Below are 21,857 nucleotides of genomic sequence, written 5' to 3' on the forward strand. Positions count from 1 at the left end.
ACTAAGAGGGGAAATGAAAACACATGAGAGCGAATCTCTAAATGGTCCCTTTTCACCTGTGAGCGGTGGAGAAAAGGTGGGAGATGGAAGCTACGGCCAGAGAGGAGGCTGTTAAAGAATGAAGAAGCAATAAATATTTGACGGTGACCAGTAAAACGCACACAAGGAGAAAGATGACAAAGTGGATGTAGCCAGAGCAATAGAAGGATGATAGCTGTGCACGCTGCGGGACTGAAAGAAAAATTCTGAAACGCTTTTATTAAAAAATTCAAAAGGGCATTGATGGTGTGCCTGGAACAGTTTGTAAATAGCTTAAAGTGAAGAGAGCTACCACCTTATAGTTTTTAACCCCGGAGTTGTTTTTTTTCTTCACATTATAAAATTTCAGTCGGTGCTGTGACCATCGAGATTTAAATAGAAAAAAATGTAAAAAAAAAAAAAAAAAAAAAATCTCATGCCATTACATTTAGAAAATTACTTTTTTTATGTTCGACACATTTTGATAAAATATAGATATTTATTCTATATGGAGTTTGTTAATTTATATTCTTATATGCCTTCATCGCACCTGGTTATTCTGGATTGATATGCTGATGCGTAAATGTAAAATGTCACGTTCACTGTGGGCGCCTCTAGGTACGTACTTGTAAACAAAAAACAAAATGAAAGGAAAAAAAAAAGATGCATGTTTGTATTGTATTTCCTGTCCGGAAAGTGAATATATGTACTCCATGTGACCATGCAGTATTCGCTGATTGTGTGTATCAGAGACCTTTGTGAATACATAGTGTTTTTTGTTTACTTTCTTTTTTTCTTTTTCGAGAACCGGCCAGTTGAATTCTAAATCTCACTGGAAACAACATAAAGTGCAAAGTCACCTCTGTGTCAGTGAAGGGGGAACGATTCCCACGATCGCCTTTACCCCCCCCCCGTCGTTTCCCTCCGTTCCAATCGCTCCGACCTCACCTGCGCCCTGTCATATTTTTGCCCTTTTTCGCCGAAAGCGGGCGAAAAAATTCCTCCTGCTTGGCGTTTTTCTCGATCGCCCGATGTCGACAAGCAAAACGGGGCGGTGGGGGAAACGAGGCTTGCAGATGAACCGAAAATAGCAACACAGCTGTGCATTTCGTCTGTCCTGCATGGAGCACTTTAATGTTCCTGGTCTTAGTCTGTTTATTTGTGATAGCGTCCTAAGACGGCTTTAAAACCTGTACTCTCACCACCTCCCGTAGTATCCAGACGCCTGTATATACGTTAGGGAAATGCTACCGACTGTTGCGCATTTCGCAGAGCTACGTTAACGTGACCTTAACAACGAATTACTGATAAGTCGTCTTAAGCGTCTCAGTAAGTCGAACACCAGCTTCCTTCCAGTAGAGAGCTCCGGAAAAATCCGCAAATCTTACCTTGAGCTGACAGTATTTGTTCATTTCTATTTTGTAAAAAGCGCCGGTTTTAACAGGATTGGCCAGTGCTGTAACGGAGAACTTTCTAGGATTTGTAGGACCGTGGTGTGTAACTTGTCAGAGTGTAGTCAGAGTGTAACATAGTCCGTGAAGCAGAACGATACTTGAATTAGCTCAAGTCAATATTTCTGACAACATGTCCGGTGTATATTCGGCATGTCCGCCATTTTTGTCTGCCGTTGCCTATCGTTACAGTTGCCACGACTTGACCGACTCGACCAAAAAGGCGAGGCTCGCTGACAAGCGCCGCTTTAACTTTGCGCGTATTGACATGCAAATACGGGACTAAGACACACACACACACAGAAACACACTCACACGCACACACACACACAAACACACGCTTGAACTTGAAAAGAGATTATGTATGCATGACGGAAAAACAGCACAGCTTTTAGGCGACTCAGAGTGATCTGGTTAAGAGCACACAAGTTAAACACTGTTCCGATGCATTTTAATGGTGTCAAATGACAACTCTAAATATGCTGTAAATATACACTTTTTGCCAAAACAATAAAAAAGATGGTTTTCTTATAGACCTTCGTGTGGGTTCGTGTGTTATTTGGCATCAGCCGGTGGAATGTCCAAAGCAACAAATCTAGTATCTGTAAATCCCAGTAAGAATCAGATCTCCTTACATGAAAGTACAAGTACAAAACCTCAGGGAGTGACTCCAGGCTGGATGCACTGATGTGAGCCTCTCTAATTACTTCTCGCTCACTGCCAGCATCACGGCAAAACCCCCAAACATGAGAGCTGGGAAATACAGAAGAAAAAAAAAAGAAAAGACCATCATGATGTTTTCTGCGGCAACGAACGTGTCATATACATGACGCGCTCCTGATTCGTTCAATATCAAAAAATGAAATATTACTGACGTTTGTATAAATATTTATTCATTATCATGCTTCTTATTTCGGCCTCGCTATTTTTCCAATAAATTATTTTTACGATTATTATCCTCATCATTTTCATTTCTTCATTATTATTATTATTATAAGCATTACAATCATTATTGCAAATTTTCTGGTAATTTCATATTAATTTTCAGTAAAGTGCCTCCAATAAATTGTTTTCCAACTTCAGTTTTTGTTTTTTTCAATTCATTTCCTCCTTGTAGTATAACCGTCCCCTTTGTCCTCTTTTTTTCTAGTTAGTCTTGGAATTTTCCCATGCAATGAGAAATAGAAGGTGGATTAACCCAGGGAAACACGGCTTCCTGCATAAACTTTTTTTTCCAGGAACCTTCTTCTTTCGGCTTCTCCCTAATTATGGGTCGTCACAATTGTAATTGTATTTCTACAACCCTTTATAGCAATACCCATTGCTGTGAGTGGTTGACCTTGAATATTTCAACTCCTGCACCTTCCCTCATCCTCTACTCACATGCACTCTGTCGCGCTACGAGTGGCCCGTCATTCTTCTTGCCCGCAGAGCTCATCCGTCCCTCTTACCTGCTCCCTGCTCTCGCCGTAGATCACTATGTCACCTGCACACATCATTCCTGTCCGACCGTCTTATCTGAAGCCATCGTTGTATGATGTCACCAGAGCCTCATAGCTGTTGATTGTTTGTGCCTGTCCCTCCAAAAACCCTTTCGTCTCAGTCTCCCTTTTTTTTTGAGCTCAGATATGTCCAAGGTCTCTGCAAGGTAGATTTTCCTGGTCGCTGTTGGCCAGGTGCCTGCTCATCTGGGAATGTTGAGTTTCTGTAAATCATTTTAAAGAGTGTGGTCCAAACCTGCTCTATATGTAAAGGTTCAAGAGACAACGGAGCTGTGATTTGGCGCTATAGAAATAAAATTTGACTTGACCTGACCGTCTGTCGGCCTTTCCGTCACCATCGCAAACCAAAGGGGGCTCAATGCTGATCCTGATGCGGTGCCACTTCCACCAAGACACTGAAACTGCTAGCCTGGCCCTGCTAAGCGTCTGCCTACCGCTCATGGTTGATGCATGATGGCTTAAATGTAAGTATAACTGAAAGTGACGTTTATCGACCACTTTCAGTGCCGTCTTCCTTTTTTTCTTCTTAACCTCTGTCGTTTTACCTTCACACATATCACCTCCTCTGGCACGCCATTTGATGCTTCCTCGAAAGCCGCAAAGATACAATGCAGCTCCTTCAGAGCGTTGTAGATCTCCATGAGCACACTCAAAGCAAATACAGGATCAGTGGTTCTCTTCTCTTAGCGTGAAATCATACAGTTACTCTCAGATTGAAACCACTTTACCGAACCTTGCTTCCAATGCTCTTTCCCAGAGCTTCATTGTGTGGCTCATCATCTTCATATCCCTGAGAATCATCCTTAATCTTTGAAATTGGCACAAGCATACTTTCCCTCTGACTCTCCAGGTTAGTTTTAAACAAACTAGTCAAAAATTCTAGCACCACCTCTGCAAGACACCTCCATCGGCATATCATCAAGACAAACTGTCGTTCGATTCTTCATTCTCTTCAAAGCTGCACTGACTGATCCTGGGGGCTTCAGAGGTTTACTGCTCTAACTCTGTAGTAGTGCTCTTTCACACTCTACTCATTTGTGAGCACAATTACATCTCTATCCTTGCACACCCGAACCCACTGCGCACCCTTCCGATCCCGATCTCTCTGCCTTGCCAATCATGACAGGTTCTTACAACTCATCCAAGGCCTCTCATTTTGCTTTTGCCACCTCCCTCTTTTTCAATCCATTAGAAATTTGGATGAGGATAGGATCATTTCTATTAACTAATATTTCCATTTTTCGAGGGATGAATAAAGAATTTCCCAAAAATGGGTCGGCATGGCAGAGGAGGTTAGCAAAATCGTTCTTGGAAGTGAACATTCCTGGTTTGATTCCCCCTAGCCCAGGGGTGGCCAACTTTTTGGCTCAGGGGCCATATTGACTTTTAAAATTTGACAGACGGAACGGGTCACCACAAAATACGATACGTGTATATAAAAAAAAAAACAACAAAAAACGCATTGGTAAACAGTACATATCAGACTCGCCTGACATTTGCTTTGAAAATAAAACCAGCTTGGTTTTGAAGGTTCTGCCGTTTGCTCGCATTTTGTGGACAAAACAGTTTTTCCCTTGTAGCTTCATGTCCAGCTCATTCATGTGGGTCAGTATGTTCACAGTAAAGGCCATTTTCAACCTTTTTTGAGCCATGGCACATTTTTTTACATTTACAAAATCCTTGGGCACGCCACCAACCAAAATGGCACAAAATGACACTAACACAGCACATATAATACATCTAGTGAATAATATAGTTTTTAATGCAGCTTCACAGTTACTACCTACACAAGGGGTTATGTAGATTTTCATGTCCTCAAATAGGTACCTCCAAATTGGCAGCATTGTGCAAAGTCAACATTGCCTCAAATTTACATGCACAATTCAAAAAGATGATCGTTATCAAGTTTTTATAAAAGCTGGTGTCTGGTGTTAATTTTGCTACCAGTCGCAGAAACAAAAACTAGGTAAGAAAAATCAGTTGTAGGTGTGATGTCCTCATATGAGGACTTGAAACTTAATACGAGGTCTTGTGTTTCCTCCTTAGCAGGTCATGAAAGCGAAACCGTTACTTTCCTGAAAAAGAAAAAATATCTTAATAGTTTTCTTTCCGCGACAACCGACACAAGAAAGTAAAAACATCTGTTAAGAAACAATATTTATTGACAAACATTAAAGCATAAGTGTCCATTTACAGAAGCTCTTAACCGCCAGTTCGACTGGGACGCTGTCAAGTGGGAAAAAGGCAGTGATGATTGTACGCCTCAAGTCTTCACGCCCCTTTCAGCCACGTGATGCTACAATTTAGCCGCCGCCTCCATTGCCTTTTCCTCCCTGTAGCTGCTGAGCAGCTGGTTGATGAGAGTCAGCTTGTTTTCTTTTTTCGCAGGGTACAGCGGAGGGAATGGGTTGCCTTTGTACTCCAGGACCGCCATCTTGGCTCTGTCCAGGTTCTGTCTGTTGGGGATGCGGGCCATCCTCGTGTAGCCTTGCGGCTGGTTCTCGAAGCGCACGGCCAAGACCTTGAAGAGCTTCGGGACTAGATCTTTTTCCTGAAATGAGGAGAGAGGCTTTGCCTTTAGCGTCCGGAAACTTGGATCCGGAAACAAACAAGCTTTGTAAGAGCGGCGGACACGTACCGTCAGCCAGAAGTTGGCCATTTTCATTGCTTTTTCATTGGCGTCTCCCTTTTTGCCATAATCAATCAGCTGCAGGCAAAACAAGCAAATAGCCATTTGTTAAACTGGTGACACGCAGAGCAGATTCTCATTACAACCAACCATCAATCAATTTAGGTTTGCATATTTTTTACAAGCCTTTCCAGATCACATCACTATCATTATTCTGCTCAATATCATACACCGATAAGAGAGCAACACATGCAGCCCAGGCAGTGTTTCTGCAGTTATTAGCGTATCGAATTTAAAGCTTTTTTAATGCTACTTTAAACAAATTTAATGTCCATGTCCAGGTGCAGATACGTTTATTTATAATAATGTCAATCATTTACATCTGGAATAGACTTTGCAGTAGCAGATACATAATTATGACCTTCTGAGAGACAATGGAACCAAAATGGAACTTGAATTTCACTTTACTATAATTATTAGTACCTATTCCTTAGTCTTTCTCAACATTTTTCAGTTCAAGGCATTTGTCCTTGTATCTCCTCCTTAGGTGGTCAGACTGTCTGACAGAGTCCCCTGTCAGAAGGAGTTTCAACTCCCACCTCCAGCAGAGCTACAACCACGTTCCGAGGGAGGAACGGGACATTGAGTCCCAATGGGCCATGTTCCGTTCTTCCAATATCGAGGCGGTAGACTGAAGCCGCGGCCGTAAGGCGGTCGTCCATGGGGCCGCGGGTCAACCCTCAAACCCGCTGGTGGACCTCTGTGGTGCCGGATGCTGTCAAATGGAAGGAGGTGTCCCATCAGGCCTTTCTGGCCAGTGGGGCTCTGGAGCCAGAGGACAGGTACCGGCAGGCCAAGCGGCATGCGGCTTCGTTGGTTGCAGAGGCAAAACTCGGGCGTGTGAGGAGTTCTGGTACACCATGGAGAACAACTTCCATTGGGCGTCAAGGAGATTCTGGCACACCATCCGGCGGCTCGCGAGGGGGAAGCAGTGCTCAGTCAGCACTGTGTATCGTTGTAGCAGGGCGCTGCTGACCTCAACTAGAGACGTTGTAGATCGGTAGCAGGAATACTTCTGAGACCTGTGAACCCTGTTGAAACGCCTTCCGATAAGGAAGCAGAGCCGGGGAACACTGGAGCGGACACCACCAATTGCTGGGGCTGAAGTTGCTGAAGTGGTCAAAAAGCTCTTCAGTAGAGGAGCCCCGGGGTTGGGTGAGGTCCACACTGGGTTTCTCAAGGCTCTGGATGCTTTTGGGCTGTCTTGGCTGACACGCCCCTGCCGCAGTGCGTGGATGTCGGGGACAGTGTCGCTGGACTGGCAGACCGGGGTGGTGATCCCCATTTTTATAAAGGGGGATCGGCGGGTGTGCTCCGACTACAGGGGGATCACACTCCCCAGCCTCCCTGGTGAGGTCTATTCAGCGTTGCTGGAGAAGAGGGTCCGCCGGGTTGCTGAATCTCGATCAAGGAGGAACTATGTGGTTTTTGTCCCAGTCGTGGAACAGTGGACCAGCTCTATACTCTCTGCAGGGTCCTCGAGGGGGCAAGGAAGTTTGCCCAACCAGTCTACATGTGTTTTGTGGACCTGGGCAATCCTGTGGGGGGTGCTCCGGGAGTGTGGGGTACAGAACCCTGTATAGAGGCTGTTCGGTCCCTGTATGATCGGTGTCAGAGCTTTGTATGCATTACCGGCTCTAAGTCGGACACGGTTCCAGCAAGAGTTGGTGAGAGTTGTCACTGATTCTGTTCATAACTTTTATGGACAGAATTTCTCGGCAAAGCCAGGGCGTCGAGAGGATCCGGTGTGGTGGCCGCAGGATCGAGTGTCTGCTTTTTTCCAGACGATGTGGTTCTGTTGGCTTCATCAGGCCATGATCTCCAGCTCTCACTGGAGCAGTTCGCAGCCGAGTGTGAAGCAGCCAGGATGAGGATCAGCACTTCCAAATCCGAGGCCATGGTGCTCAACCAGAAACGGCTGGAGTGCCAACTCCAGATCGGGGAAGAGTTCCTGCCCCAAATCAAGAAATCAAGTATCTTGGGGGTCTTGTTCACGAGCAAGGGAAGGATGGAGCGAGACATTGACAGGCGGTGATACGGAGTCTGTACGGGTCTGTCGTTGTGAAGAGGGAGCTGAGCCAGAAGGCGAAGCTCACAATTTACCAGTCCATCTACACTGCCACCCTCACCCATGGTCACGAGCTGTGGGTAGCGACCGAAAGAACGAGGCTGCGGATACAAGAGGCTGAAACCCAGGATAATATAATATTGCAGACATTCACACTCTCGTTCACACATCTGGACATTTTCGGGTCTCCGAACACACTGTTTGTTTTTGGATTGTGGGAGGAAACCTGAGAACGTGGAGGAAACCCATGTAGACACACGAAGAAGATGCAAATGCCACACAGAAAGCCCTACTGCAGAATCAAACCAGAGATCTTCTTGCTGAGAAGTGGAAGCGCTAACCACTGGGCCACCATGCTGCCCATTTGGGAAGGCAAAATATTCGTATCAACTTATCGCAGAATTTTTTTCAATTTGGTCATTAATTAAACATAACCACCAGCGGCATTTCCGCTTCCTGTGGCGAATGCCAGTGCAGTTGCAGCACATTTGAGCTAAAGATGAAAAAAAATGTACTTAAACAAATTCACCACTGTACCCCGTGAAACACTTTCCTCCCATCATTAAAGAGAGGAGAGCTGCTCACGTCTATTAATTCTGAAAGACTGGTGTGTCTAGCCAGTTGGATGTAAAGGAAGAATAAATATGTCAGAGCAGACCGTAGGGTTGTTAAAGTTTCCAATTTCCTCAGTAGTTCTCACAAAGTGACATTTCAGTGAATCACAGCCAATTTTCCAAATCACAAAGAGGATTTATTGGTAACGCAAGTCAAAGTCAACTGTATTGCCAATGCTGCCATACGTTCACACATACAGAGCATTGAAATAGCACTACTCTAAAACCCACAGTTCAAAAGTACAAAAAATATATAAATAATTTGTCAGAGAATGATGACGAATTATGCCAAGTTAGATATGGATATGAGGTGAGATGAGATGAGAACAACTTTATTAATCCCGAAGGAAATTGTTGTGCCAGAGTTTCACGTAAAAAACACAACAGTAATAGATGATAGTAGAAAGGAGGAAGAATAAGAAATATAATGAAGTATGAATTGTCTTAACTGTTAGCAGAGTATATATAGAGTTCAATTTTCTTTGATTTGTTTTTAAAGTGACTGAGGCACTTGTGCAGTTGCAAAAAAAGAAAGTAACGAAAGTACAGTTGCACCAATAGTTTTTACAGTGCATTTTTAGCATTTAAGTGAATAAGTGAAGAGTGAATGAGCAATGTTTGTAGTTTGATCCTTATTTTCACTCAAAATTGACTGGCCCTTCCTGTAGCCTCTCTAACCTTTGAAGCCCGAATAGTTCACATTAGACATTTTCCACTGTGTTTCTAAGTTAAACTAATTTCAGTTTACACTTGTGTCAAAACCAAATATCTCAAAATAAAAATACATTATATTTGTTTAATACAATCACACCCCATGTGTTTACGTTTGTGAAATTACAAAAAAAAAAACAGCTGGAATTTATATTTTTTAACTGTTTTTCAATTTCAATAAACCCCGGCATTGATGAGACTTAGCTTGGCAAGGTAAGTAATGATATTAGCTAGCATGTAGCTATGCTAAACTATGCTAAAGAACTCAATAGGCCCCACAGGCTAGTAGCTATGCTAAAGAACTCACCTTCTCGGCGTAGAAACGGACTTCATCGGCTCGGCCCAACGTCGTTTCTATCCTCTCATGTCGAACCAGTCCGGTTAAGATGTTCCGGAGCATGTCGATCCGGGACCGCGGTCCCAGACCCATCCTCCGGGCCACCCGGCCGTGGGAGATCAACATGGGTAACGTGAGGTGCATTTTGCTAATTGAGACACGCAGCCCCGTGGAAACTAACTCCAAGTAACAAAGAGAGGGGGGCTGAGAGAAGCGTGGCGTTTACTTCAAATGTGATGTGTGAAATATATTTTACCCAGTTACACTAGAAGAAGAGATCCAGCCCAGTTTCCTCGGAGGTTTTTCCTCCCGAGGTCAGCTGTCACTGCATGCTTCGCCGGTGCGTCCGTCAAATGTGTCCGAGTTGGTGACAGCACCAAGACACTGAAGGTTCCGCTTCCACATTTTCACTAAAGCACTTCGAGTTTTTTTAATTAGCAATAACAATAACAATAACAATAACAATAACAATAACAATAACATTAATTGGAAAAAACAACAACACAATTTTTAGTATTTAACACTGGAATGTAGACTTTGATCATTTGTTTGCCGTTTGGATGGAACAGGTATTTTCTTTTAACACCCCCAAACACTGGACTCTGACAATGTATTGCACCATTTTTCACTTTGTGCTATTTTTTTTTTTTTTTGCATGGTTACAGGAAAATCCATCATACTTTTATTGCATTATATACTATATAGTTTTTATGCCCTTAAATTCACTTCTTTTTCTCACCTATTATCATAATGCTGCTATTGTATGAGATTACTTCCTGACTAGTTTTTGCACAGAAAACTCTGCTGCTACTCTCTACATTTAAATAACATATATTTATACGATTCAGTTTTGATGCTGTTAAATCGCCATCGTCCTTCACCTCGGTGCTAGTAGATTTGATCTGTGTGCACTTTATACTTTTTAGTTTAATGTCTGTTAATGTGCACGTCATTATTATTAATATTTCATGTCACAATGGGGAAAGTTAGTTTCTTCCTGATTCCTCTATATGCCGAGTACATGTGGAAAAATTGACAATTAAGCTGACTTTGACTTGACTTTCCCTGTGAAATTTTCAATATAACTTTGGCTCATAAATCATGTTCCTGTTCCTTTTCATTTCAGTTTTTTTTTCTGTCAATATAATTTCTGACTCCATTGTGTGTGTTTGATGAGTGTAAAATTCATCTTACGTTTTAACCTCCAACAGCCTTGGATACACTTGTTAAATTTCTCTTTGCTAAAGGGGCTTATTGAGATACTCAATTTATTGGGGCTTTTGGGGCTTATTGAGAGACCAGAGTATAAAAACTAAAGATCACCTCATGATATGATTGAGTTTTGAAGAGAAATTATGTCAACATATTGCGACACTTTGTCAACAAAATAAAGACAGATTGTGATGCCCTCGTATGTTGCTGTTAGGTCTTGGTTGGTTAAATATGACCATTTATCTCTGGAAAATGTATAAAGAGAAATGAATTACATAATAAAAGCTGACACATTTACTTTTACATTAAAAATCCAAATTTTATTCCAGTCTTTAACATAATGGGTAAAGGATGGTCTGGCTTAGTTCGATTCCATGGTGCTCCTCAGCCAGTCTGTAAAAATGCAGGTCTGAAATAGAGAGGAAGCCAAATAATGGATGAAATCAAACATTTTCACATGAGGTTGCGGGATTTGTTGGTGGTGAATATGAGGACAAAACTTGATTGTACCTTAGCATATACACCGGGGTGATTCTTCTCTGCACACCCGAAACCCCAGGACACGACGCCCTGAAGCACCCCGTCACACACCACAGGGCCGCCGGAATCACCCTGAAAAACAAGATATTTAATAATTATATTTCAGAAAATATACTAAATTCAACAGGGAAAAATACATAGATAATTATAGAGCTCGATACAAAGTTTGAATCTTTGTTCTGAGGGAATATTTTACAATGCTTAACAACCAAGGAGCTCATTTGAAAAAATAAATACTCACACATGTGTATGTGTTGATGTGTGTATGCATATATAAATAAGAACTAAGATAAATACGTAAATAAACAAACACGCACCACTGTATTTCTTAATGTAATTACAGTAATATCCGGAAGGGTTGCTTGTAATAGTGTGTCACGCAATAATGGGATATGTATGATTTATGTATTCATGTATATATATTTGTATGTGTATTTATTTATATATATATATGTATATATTCTGTTAATAAAGATGAAGTGTATTCATCCAATAAATGTATAAAATGTAAGTCTTTTTTGTAAACTAATTTGTTAAAAAAAAAAAAAAAATATATATATATATATATATATATATATATATATATAGTTATATCTACAAGAAATTGGATACACAGTCAAGCTAAAATTATTCATACTGCACGGGTATTATATTATATTTAGTAAGACATTGTTCGATATAATGTGAGCAAAATCTAGTAATTCAGGTTGGCACCTGGCAGGAGTCCTTGCCTCCCTCCAAGTATCCGGCACAGAACATGGCGTCAGTGATCATTCCAGGATAGGAGAGGTCACAGTCCTCTTTGGAGAGAATTGGGACTTCCAGGCACTGCAGCCTATTACTGTCTGCAGCTATAAACAACAACAACAGGAAAAATAGAAAATGAGTAGAAATAACTCAGCCAGTTGAGCCATTCATACGAACCGAAGAAGGAGCGGATGTGCACTGGATCAGACAGATGTTAGTTTTGGTAGTCATTACTTTATAACACTCCAAATGATTCAAAACCGCAAATACAAAATCTTTCTGAGTCATTCTTGAACCTGCTCATCATGCACTCTAATGTCGTATGCTGCCTTTTCTGCCCATCACTTTGGTAAGACACCTCTTAATTCCCTTCAACCACCCATCAACATGTACAGCGTAAATAAGTCTGTGTAAACACATATACGCTTAGTTGAATGAAGAATAATGTCCGCAGAACTAAAATGATAATGAGTGTCACGAAAGGTTATCTTTGTCCCAGATCTTTGGAATTCTCAATGAATGGCTCGGAGAGACTGGATTGATTGTTGGGATTCCCTTGTTTCTTTTGGTCCTGTTGTGAATCCCTTTGAGCTCTGCCCAAAAAGGACTATTTTACATCAATATCTCCTTTTTTATCCCTTTGATTCTTTCTTTACTCACCTGAGCTCATGGTCACGCCCCATCCGGAAACCGTGCAGGTGATGCCTGCCGGAGCGCAGCTTGTCGGCAGCGCCACTGGCTTCACATAATCGTTGATAACGGCAGGTTCGCTCAGTTTGATGAGCATGATATCATTGTTGACTAGCCAGGATTCATAATTGGGATGAGGGATCACAAGGGCCGCAGCGATGATCTGCTCTTTACCGTCAAGCCACCAGCGGTTGTGATCGCCAAGGACAACGTCCATTTCGCTGGAAGAAATACGGAGAGTTACGGAGTGTATTTAACGCCGAGATTCACATGCATGGTGTTGGCTACTCACGGCTTGTAGCAGTGAGCCGCGGAGACCACCCAGTACTCGTTGACCAGAGACCCCCCGCAGAAGTGGTAGCCAGAGTTCAGGGAAACCTGATGAGGCTGGGAGTGAGGGATGCATTCCTCACCTCCAACAATTTTATCATCATTTGTGGCAACTGAAATAAAATGCACATTTTACCCATAAACTGAATGACTAAAACTTCTGCAAAAATCCCCAGAATAACTTTCTACCTGATTATAATGTCACTCACACGCCACTCCGAGGAGCATCACTAACACCAGGAACCTCATCATCAGCTTATGGGATGAAGATACTAGGACTTTCTTAAATCTCTCCAGGCGTTTTATTGAGTGCCAACTATCAAGACACACCCAACAAGCACTGCCAGCCAATCAGAATCCTCACAGCGTGCCGGTGGAAAAACCTTGCACTACTAATTAAAAATCGTCTAGATAAAAAGCCCGGTCTTGATGGTCCTGCTTACATGTTGAGGCGTTTGAAGGAGATAAAAACGGCTATAACGACGTTTTATGTTCCCTTGAGTTCTTCCCGTGGTGGTTCGTTTTGGGGAACAGTGTGTCTGGAACAAAACTGTAATCAGCGTGTGACCTTGACTCAGCTGGGGAGACGCCGGGAGACGCTGGGAGACGGCCAGGTGGAGCCCGTCCATTTTGGGCTTTTTCCTAATGAAAACTGAAAGAATCCTGTCTTCCGGTCTCTTTTTTTTTTTAATTTCGCTAAAATACACTTGGTGACAATACACTGGTTGATAAGTAAAATCCAAAATAAAGCAAAGCCAGTCAGATTATACTAACAGGTGCATACATCGCAACAATCCCCGAACCTCATTTATTTTGAATTTTTAATGTTAGTTCATCATGTTGTTTTTCCAATTAGGATGTGTAATTGCAGCTTCAATTTCTGGGAAAAAAAAAAGAAAAAAAAAATCAAAAATATATCTTTTACACTCCCATTCATTCAACTAATTATTGATTATATATGACAATTCTATGGATCATTGCACTAATGGTGACAATACGCTGGTTGATAATTAAAATGAAAAATAAAGCAAAGCCGGTCAGATGTTTATTATATTATTATTATAATTTCAGATGCATACACAGCAACAACCTCTGACTCTCATTTATTTAGAATTTTAAATATTAGTTCATCATGTTGTTTTTCTAATCAGGATGTGTAAAGAAATGAATAAAATAATAAATGATTATTGATTATATATGTCAATTCTATGTATCATTGCACTAATGGTGGAAACCATGCATTTTGCATGATTACTTTCTTCCTGCACTTTTACCTTGTTTTCTTTTTTTTTGTATGAATCATTCCCATTGAAACCTTCGAGTTGTACGTTACTTTCCGTGAAATGTCTGGTATTTTTTCTCTTTTTTTTTTTTTTTAAACAAAAAATCACATTATCATCGATTCGAGCTTCTCTCATTAAAGAAAATAATTTGTTTATTTTTTATTCTCTCTCGATAATCAAAATGTCATCAGTATATTTTTTTTGCTGAAATATCATCTGGTTGAATGTACATGATATATTTTTTGGCATTTAAAGTTAATATAGCAGAGGGTTTATATCCATCGTGTGATATACATAAGTATGTAATTCTGATAGGAGGAATGTTATACTGATTATATTTATTGTGATTCTGTATTTGTCGATCTTGACTTTGACATTACCAAAAGTTATTGGAAAAATAGGGGTTTTATTCACGACATCTCGGGTTGAGGATTTGGAAAGAATCTTTACTGGGATGTGATATTGGCCGACACATAACAAAGAATGGAAATAAAAGTTGATGTGAATCTTTGCTTTATTGTTTCAGGTGAAAAAATAAGACAATAAAACAAAAACGCTGCACAATGATGAAAAGCTCTTCAACGTCCCTGAAGCTCAAGGACGGAAGGGAGGCAGCGGAGAAGGTGTTCGCAGGATCTTTAGTACTTGGCCATGGTTTCTCTCAGCCAGTCAGTGAGGATGCACACCTGGGATTTGACACAAAACCATCCGTTTATTTACACTTAGACAACATATTTAGATTTTTCATTATCTGATTCTTGGAAATCACTACTGTACCTTGGTGTAGACACCGGGGTGGTCCTTCTGAGCACATCCGTAACCCCAGGACACGACACCCTGCAGCTCGTTGTTGCACACCACGGGGCCACCAGAGTCACCCTGGAAACAGAGACGACGACAAGTGCGTTGAAAGTGACGTCCGACAAACTTTTTCACGCAGAGGAGCCCATATTGCTGAAATTGAATACCTGGCAGGAGTCCTTGCCTCCCTCCAGGTATCCGGCGCAGAACATGGCGTCGGTGATCATTCCAGGGTAGGAGTTGTTACAGTCCTGCTCGGACAGGATGGGGAGGTCCAGGCACTGCAGCTTGTTTTTGTCAGCAGCTGCGGAGCAGAGACACCGATTCATCCCGGCCGCTAAAAAACAACCAGAAAATCGGGGTTTAAGGAGCCACTACACACTGGAGCTCATGGTGTTTCCCCATCCAGAGACCAGACACATGGTGCCGGCGGGGGCGCAGGCGGTGGGCAGAGCGACGGGCTGCACGTTCTCGTTGAGAACGGCGGGTTCGCTCAGCTTGATCAGCATGATGTCGTTGTCGATGTTGTAGGAGCTGTAGTAGGGGTGGCGAATGACGCGGGCCGACCTGATGAACTGCTCGGTTCCCTCATCGAGCCTGATGTTGTGCTCTCCGAGACGCACCTCCACGCGGCTGAGGAGGAAGAAAGGGGATTCCGGGAGGGGGAGTGTTTTTAGGGGTTAAAATACCGGCGTGGTCTTGCATGATCCTGGTTGTCATATAAGGGAGTTACTCACGACTTGTAGCAGTGAGCGGCGGAAACCACCCAGTTCTCGTTGACGAGGGAGCCGCCGCAGAAGTGGTAGCCGGAGTTCAGAGACACCTGGTGGGGCTGGGAGTGGGCCGCGCACTCGTACCCTCCGACGATCTTGTCATCGTCCAAGGCAACTGAAAATCAACACATTTTAATAACTAAAGTGTTTTTTTTTTGGGCACTAAATTGAAATGCGACACTCACAGGCAGCTCCGACGAGCAGAACGAAGATCAGGGACCTCATGTTTGCTGTGTGATCCTGTCGATGAGAGATCATATTTTAACCCTGTGCATTTATAAAGAGAGGCCGTGCAGAACCATCCAATCAAACACCGCCCAGTTTATTTTTTCAGCCAATCACAATCCTGAAAAAACAACCGTGACTGTTCCGGGAAAAAAAGCTGATAATCAGTGGATTCAGAGAGGTGGTTGTTGGAATATTGGCCACACGTGTATTAATAGAAAATCTGTATTTTTTTCAGCATTTTGCAATTGTTCTGCCTCCATGTTGAACATATATTAGGAAAAACCATCCAAAATACACCTTTTACTCCAGTTGACTGTTTTTTGTTCTTTATTTATGAAAGAAGCGCGCATTTGATGAGACTTGAGCTTCTCCTCCACATTTAAACATAACATTCCTTGAAACTTCAAATACAGCACAGTGTTAATCTGCTCTGATGTTAAAAAAGTAGATGAAATTATATCTTCAAAAGATTAACGATGATCAGCGAGAAATAAAGTTATTTGGAAACAGCATGAACACCAGAATTAACAGCCTTATAAGATTTGATTTTGTCACTCTTGAATAATCTATCTATCTATCTATCTATCTATCTATCTATCTATCTATCTATCTATCTATCTATCTATCTATCTATCTATCTATCTATCTATCTATCTATCTATCTATCTATCTATCTATCTATCTATCTATCTATCTATTTGTATTGACACACAGATACACACGTAGTTGTTGTGCCAATCAAATGATCAGCATCGGAATTAGAGAATGATAAATTTATTTCAGTCCGCTTTTCTGTTCTGGTATCGTCATGACAACTGTTTATTTCCATGAGGTGCATACGTGAGATGTGTTTCATAACTGTTGACCTTGACACGGCGAACTGTGCTGAGAAGAGCAGCAGCTTGCAGGTGGTCCTGTTCACAGCTGCACACACACACATGCACACACTCACGGACACACACATGCACACACACACACACACCACAGGTTTTTCTCCAAGGAAGTAACAAAATCCTGGACCATTTGGCTCATAATATGGATTTCTAAAAATAACAAAAATAAAAATGCATGTGTAAATAGCTATCATGCATGTATTGGGTTGATGTCAGTTATGGCAGGAATGTGTAACAACAGGAATTATCTTTTTCTTCTTTTCCTTTCTGATTTTCCCTTCAGGTTTTGCCACAGCCAATCAAACTCCGTCTAACCCTATTCTCTGTATCCTCCTCTCTCACACCAACTCACTTTATTTCCTCAAGCATGCATGACTAATATTGTTTTATGTCTGATTGTTCATCCTTCATCAGTATCTTAATTTTTTTTCGGTTTATTGACAGAAGTGAATAAATACATGTCTCTGAAATTTTTTTCCCTCAACTGCCCGTCAGGGACAAATAAAGTGTTTTTTTTTCTGATTTTGATTCTTTGGCCAGTATGTTAAACCCTCCCTTTTAAATGTTGCCTTATTATTTCATTAATATTTATCTATTTTCTATTGTCGACATTATTTTTTGCAAAAAAAAAAAAATGATATATTGATAAGTTCTAGAAAAGAAGGTTGATTTGCTGTAATGGGCCCTGAAGGGAAAAGCCGAAAGGAGTAGAAGAAGAAAATTGATTACATTAGTTTATGGAAATTTGATTGATGTGAAATAAAATATTAATGAAAGAAAGAAGCAGAAAGACACAAGGAAAGAAAGAATAAGTTCCACCATTTTTCTTGGAATTTGTAATATTTCTAAAAAATGATAGAAAATGACATTTTCTGAGATTCTAATAGAATTCTTATTTTGTTGGGAAGAACGCAGTATTATATACACTATTACCCTTGAAATTACCTTTTTCAGACATGATGATCATGTTCATTTTCTATTTAAAGTGGTCACCTGACCCATTTTTAATAAAATGGTAATTTAGTAGTTTTGTAGCATAAGGTGTCTGGATAATGAAATATTAAAAATTCATACTCTCAAATGAAAAAGCCAAGATTTTTTTGCTAAGCGAATTGAAACAAATTTCAGAACTCATTTTTAAATAATAATCCATCCCTTTGCTGTGGGCAAAATCTTTTTTTTTTTTAAGCAATTTGTCCCGATGTGAGGACATTCTGTTTCCAGTTCAGCTGCTCCGACAAATATCGGGCCGGGTATTTTTGGATCGCGATGCTCACGAGGTCAATCACCTGATGTGAACTGCCCTCATGTTGGTTACGGCCTCTATGTCAATTCATAGATTTTTTTTTGATTGGCAATGTATTAAACCAATCCAGAAGGTTGCCGTGGATATAAAACGGTGACCCGGTGCAGCTTGGTGCATCTTGGCGGATCGCACTGCAGCCATGACGCCTCTCATCTTCGTTCTGCTCATCGGAGCCGCCTGTAAGTGAGACGGAAGCCGTGCCGGGCTGCTCGGCCGCCGCATCTCTTGCTTTTCAAATATCAACAGAGATATTTGTGTTTTCAGTTGCCATCGACGATGACAAGATCGTCGGGGGCTACGAGTGCGCGGCCCACTCCCAGCCCCACCAGGTGTCTCTGAACTTGGGCTACCACTTCTGCGGCGGCTCCATTGTCAGCGAGAACTGGGTGGTGTCTGCCAGCCACTGTTACAAGTCGTACGTATAATGCTATTCCCTTCAAGATGAACTTCGTGCGTCATATAAATACGCTCGGTTAGCGCTCGCGCCTCACAGCATGAACGACCCTGGTTCGATTCCGACGGGGGGAATTTTCTGTGTGGAGTTTGCATGTTGTCTGCCTGGATTTCCTCCCACGGTCCAAAAACTGGAATAATTTTGCAAAATTGTCCAAATGAAGGAGTGAATTGGGTCTGTCTGCAATTGACTCACACCCCACGGCAGCTGAGATAGGATCCAGCATCCCCAGCCTGTGTAGGATAAGCTATCAATGTAGTTATTAATTTTTGTCAAAAAGTTAAGACAAAATTAAACGTCGCCCTTGTGTTTTCCAGTCGCATCGAGGTACGTCTGGGGGAGCACCACATCGGTGTGACTGAGGGTACCGAGCAGTTCATCTCTTCATCCAGAGTCATAAGACATCCCTACTTCAACCGCTACACTCTGGAGAACGACATCATGCTGATCAAGCTGAGCGAACCCGCTGTCCTCAACGAGTTTGTGCAGCCCGTTCCCCTGCCCACCAGCTGCGCCCCCGCCGGCACCATGTGTCTGGTCTCCGGATGGGGAAACACCTTGAGCTCCAGTGAGTATCATACATTGAGAAAAACAAAAAAAAAAAATTTACAAAAAGGGTACATATGTCCATGTACATTGCCGATTCAAACTAATCAATAAAACAATGATAATAATAATGATAATATGTCAAAAATGATCAGAATTATTAGAATACTTGGAGGTATGTTTGATAGAATGTTGACTGCAACATGGTAAAATAGGGTACAGGGTGGTGACTCTGCAAGGAGGATGCACACAAGTAAAAGAAAATCTTTAATCGGGAAAAAGGAAGGACAATGGCGAGATTCTTAAAAAAAAACAAAAAAACGAAAGCATCCATTCATCCATCCATCATCTGCCGCTTATCCTGCATTCGGGGTCATTAGTGCTGTGAGGCGGAATTGCTTAAAAATTGATAAATGTTAAAGAGCAAGGGAAAATATTACTTGATAGTGTTTCCAAAACAATTCTGGAAAAAAAAAATTGTGCGGGGTAAGAATTATGCATTTAATGTGTAATAAAATTATAATGACGTACTGATAATGATGATCAGGATCGCTGAACTTTGAAACAGAAGCCGTCTCAGGTTAGGCCGCCTGCTGCCCGGCCTGACGTGAGAGGGATATGAAATCAATGTTTTCTTGTTGCAGCTGCTGATGGCGACCTCCTGCAGTGCCTGGACCTCCCCATCCTGTCCGATGCCGACTGCTATAACTCCTATCCCGGCATGATCGACAACACCATGTTCTGTGCTGGGTATCTGGAGGGAGGCAAGGACTCCTGCCAGGTACGAACCTCTGCTTTTTACTCGAAAGATGCGCCGTAACGCGGAATCTTGAATGAAAAATCCATTCTCCACTTAGGGTGATTCTGGCGGCCCGGTGGTGTGTAACGGCGAGCTGCAGGGCATCGTATCTTGGGGTTATGGATGCGCCCAGAAGGACAGGCCCGGGGTTTACTCCAAGGTAACATGTCATGGCTGCGTTTTTCATAAATTCGGCTCAGCAGAGCTCGGCGGCAAACTGACTCGTGTCCTGTTTTCAGGTGTGCGTTCAGACCGAATGGCTGCACAGCACCATGGCCAGCCAGTAAATTGCTGAACCTCTACAGAGGCGAGCAAACATTCACTGCACAAACACCAATATTTGCGCCGCCATTCGCCAAATAAAGTGTTTAAAGTGATTGACAGATCCCTCTGGAAAACCATTTCATTTCTGAAAAATAAATGAATAAATAAATAAACAAACACAAAAAAGTCTAACTTCATTCTTTCAGTGAGTTAAAGCATATGAATAAATAAATAAATATCTAAATATATTTGTAAAGAAAAGTAATTTATTTTTGAATAATGTAATATTTTTCTTTTGTGTATTTTTTAAATACTTGCACACTAAAAGTGTGATTATTTTATGTCATTCTTTTATCAAGTTAAAGTATATCAATGTATAAATACATTTCTGAATATAATATATTCGTAAAGAAAAGTCATTTATTCCCTCATAAATGTGATGCTTTTTCTTTTGCATATTTTTTAAGTACTTGTACACTAAAAATGTGATTATTTTACTTCATTCTTTAGACGAGTAGAAGTATATTAATACATAAATATATATATATTTAATGTATTCATAAAGAAAAGTCATTTATTGCCTAATAAATGTTAAAAAATTTTCTTTTGTATATTTTTAAAATACTGGTACACTAAAATTGTGATTATTTTATGGTACAAAAAAGATCACAAATACTTAAAATGTTGAATTTACTTCCGTCTTCCTCCTATCACTTCTATTTGAAAGAATTTCTTTTGGTAACATCACGCGTCCAATGGATTTTATAATGCTAAAATGTTCAATCCAATTTCAATCTAGCTAAATAGTTACAAAAAATAATGACAAACAATTTTGATGTGAGGGAATAAAAGAAAATACCCCTTTATCCAGGCAACCACGCTGCACCGCATTCCTACTCTCAAATGAAATTCAGTGTTTTTTTTTAACCTCCATTTGACCTCCATTCAGTAAAAAACAGAGAAAAAAAATTGTTAGTGATTTTTTGGTTCATATCAGATTTTTTGTTTAAATAATTTATTTCTAGAATTTATTAAGCCAGCTCTGACACTTATCTGTGCCACGCATCTTTTTCTTTTTTTAATCTTTGCTTTTAATTTGACAAATAAAATCCAAATAATCTTGGCTGCAACATGCCTTGTTAAACTCCACCTGGACGATTGCCCAAGACTGTTGGGAGCTGGACATAGCTCGTCCTCGCACCATCATTCAACCGCCCCTCGCCAGCAAAACAATAAAATCCATAAAACCGTGTAAGAGATATTAAAGCTTTGGCTTCCAGAGATAAAGTTTCCATTTGATGCCCCTGAAACAAAGTTAGAGGTTTACTTTTGGCATGTTGAAAATGCACCCTGTCCTATGACTGCAGCATTTGGGAGGTAAACTATAATATCTAACATAAACACACACATATACACACATATATACACAAATAATAATAATTGTTTTTTCTGGGTTTGGCAGGGTACACTCGCCACCTTATCTAAATGTGTATTTCAAGCACGGGGGTCTGGGAAATGCACAGCTGTGATGGACTGTGTCCACAATATATGAATATAGAAGAACTCGGGTCAGCAATCTTGAACACATGGGAACACAGGAA

At 41.2% G+C, this 21,857-nt stretch overlaps 4 protein-coding genes across 7 annotated transcripts; 1 reads left to right on the forward strand and 3 right to left on the reverse strand.

The window, feature by feature from the left end:
• Positions 1–4,720: 4,720 nt before the first annotated feature.
• mrpl17 (mitochondrial ribosomal protein L17) lies at positions 4,721–9,729 on the reverse strand. Of its 3 annotated transcripts, none has more exons than XR_015106750.1 (4): positions 9,361–9,729; positions 5,610–5,678; positions 5,166–5,522; positions 4,721–5,046 (listed from the first exon to the last, which is right to left on the reverse strand). XR_015106750.1 is itself a non-coding variant. In XM_086154456.1 (3 exons), the coding sequence occupies exons 1-3, from the start codon at positions 9,532–9,534 to the stop codon at positions 5,268–5,270; spliced, it is 498 nt and encodes a 165-aa protein (XP_086010582.1). In that variant the 5' UTR covers positions 9,535–9,729; the 3' UTR covers positions 5,116–5,267. The 3 variants fall into 3 exon arrangements, 1 of the variants encoding a protein (XP_086010582.1); XR_015106751.1 differs by having other exon boundaries at positions 4,722–5,046; positions 5,179–5,522; XM_086154456.1 differs by lacking the exon at positions 4,721–5,046 and having other exon boundaries at positions 5,116–5,522.
• A 1,234-nt stretch (positions 9,730–10,963) lies between these two features.
• Positions 10,964–13,158, reverse strand: LOC147230574 (trypsin-2-like). 2 transcript variants are annotated; one of them, XM_086154007.1, is made up of 6 exons: positions 13,119–13,158; positions 12,872–13,022; positions 12,550–12,800; positions 11,857–11,993; positions 11,113–11,214; positions 10,964–11,011 (listed from the first exon to the last, which is right to left on the reverse strand). In XM_086154007.1, exons 1-6 carry the CDS (start codon positions 13,156–13,158, stop codon positions 10,964–10,966), a joined length of 729 nt encoding a protein of 242 aa, XP_086010133.1. The 2 variants fall into 2 exon arrangements, with proteins under 2 accessions (XP_086010133.1, XP_086010134.1); XM_086154008.1 differs by having other exon boundaries at positions 11,857–11,983; positions 12,546–12,800.
• Positions 13,159–14,688: 1,530 nt separating this feature from the next.
• Positions 14,689–16,001, reverse strand: LOC147230575 (trypsin-2-like). Its single transcript, XM_086154009.1, has 6 exons — positions 15,952–16,001; positions 15,731–15,881; positions 15,376–15,626; positions 15,161–15,297; positions 14,970–15,071; positions 14,689–14,878 (listed from the first exon to the last, which is right to left on the reverse strand). The coding sequence occupies exons 1-6, from the start codon at positions 15,989–15,991 to the stop codon at positions 14,831–14,833; spliced, it is 729 nt and encodes a 242-aa protein (XP_086010135.1). The 5' UTR covers positions 15,992–16,001; the 3' UTR covers positions 14,689–14,830.
• A 2,297-nt stretch (positions 16,002–18,298) lies between these two features.
• LOC147230576 (trypsin-1-like) lies at positions 18,299–20,437 on the forward strand. Its single transcript, XM_086154010.1, has 6 exons — positions 18,299–18,372; positions 18,458–18,608; positions 18,965–19,215; positions 19,838–19,974; positions 20,051–20,152; positions 20,232–20,437. Exons 1-6 carry the CDS (start codon positions 18,333–18,335, stop codon positions 20,277–20,279), a joined length of 729 nt encoding a protein of 242 aa, XP_086010136.1. The 5' UTR covers positions 18,299–18,332; the 3' UTR covers positions 20,280–20,437.
• Positions 20,438–21,857: the final 1,420 nt, after the last annotated feature.

This window comes from Fistularia commersonii, chromosome 10 (genome assembly GCF_037954325.1).
Source record: "Fistularia commersonii isolate RoL2024-O1a breed Wild chromosome 10, RoL_Fcom_v1.0, whole genome shotgun sequence".
Taxonomy (NCBI): domain Eukaryota; kingdom Metazoa; phylum Chordata; class Actinopteri; order Syngnathiformes; family Fistulariidae; genus Fistularia; species Fistularia commersonii.

Excerpts from the sequence above, each read along its gene's own strand:
- mrpl17 (XM_086154456.1), bottom strand. The coding sequence starts at position 9,534 with ATGCACCTCACGTTACCCATGTTGATCTCCCACGGCCGGGTGGCCCGG. Across the intron at positions 5,679-9,360 it reads TCCGTTTCTACGCCGAGAAG|CTGATTGATTATGGCAAAAA; the intron begins GTGAGTTCTTTA and ends TTTTGCCTGCAG. Across the intron at positions 5,523-5,609 it reads TGGCCAACTTCTGGCTGACG|GAAAAAGATCTAGTCCCGAA; the intron begins GTACGTGTCCGC and ends TCCTCATTTCAG.
- LOC147230574 (XM_086154007.1), bottom strand. The coding sequence starts at position 13,158 with ATGAGGTTCCTGGTGTTAGTGATGCTCCTCGGAGTGGCGT. Across the intron at positions 12,801-12,871 it reads GCGGCTCACTGCTACAAGCC|CGAAATGGACGTTGTCCTTG; the intron begins GTGAGTAGCCAA and ends TATTTCTTCCAG. Across the intron at positions 11,012-11,112 it reads ACCCCGGTGTATATGCTAAG|ACCTGCATTTTTACAGACTG; the intron begins GTACAATCAAGT and ends TCTCTATTTCAG.
- LOC147230575 (XM_086154009.1), bottom strand. The coding sequence starts at position 15,991 with ATGAGGTCCCTGATCTTCGTTCTGCTCGTCGGAGCTGCCT. Across the intron at positions 15,882-15,951 it reads TCTGCTCGTCGGAGCTGCCT|TTGCCTTGGACGATGACAAG; the intron begins GTGAGTGTCGCA and ends GTTGATTTTCAG. Across the intron at positions 15,627-15,730 it reads GCCGCTCACTGCTACAAGTC|CCGCGTGGAGGTGCGTCTCG; the intron begins GTGAGTAACTCC and ends CTTCCTCCTCAG.
- LOC147230576 (XM_086154010.1), top strand. The coding sequence starts at position 18,333 with ATGACGCCTCTCATCTTCGTTCTGCTCATCGGAGCCGCCT. Across the intron at positions 19,216-19,837 it reads GGGAAACACCTTGAGCTCCA|CTGCTGATGGCGACCTCCTG; the intron begins GTGAGTATCATA and ends TTCTTGTTGCAG. Across the intron at positions 20,153-20,231 it reads GGCCCGGGGTTTACTCCAAG|GTGTGCGTTCAGACCGAATG; the intron begins GTAACATGTCAT and ends TCCTGTTTTCAG.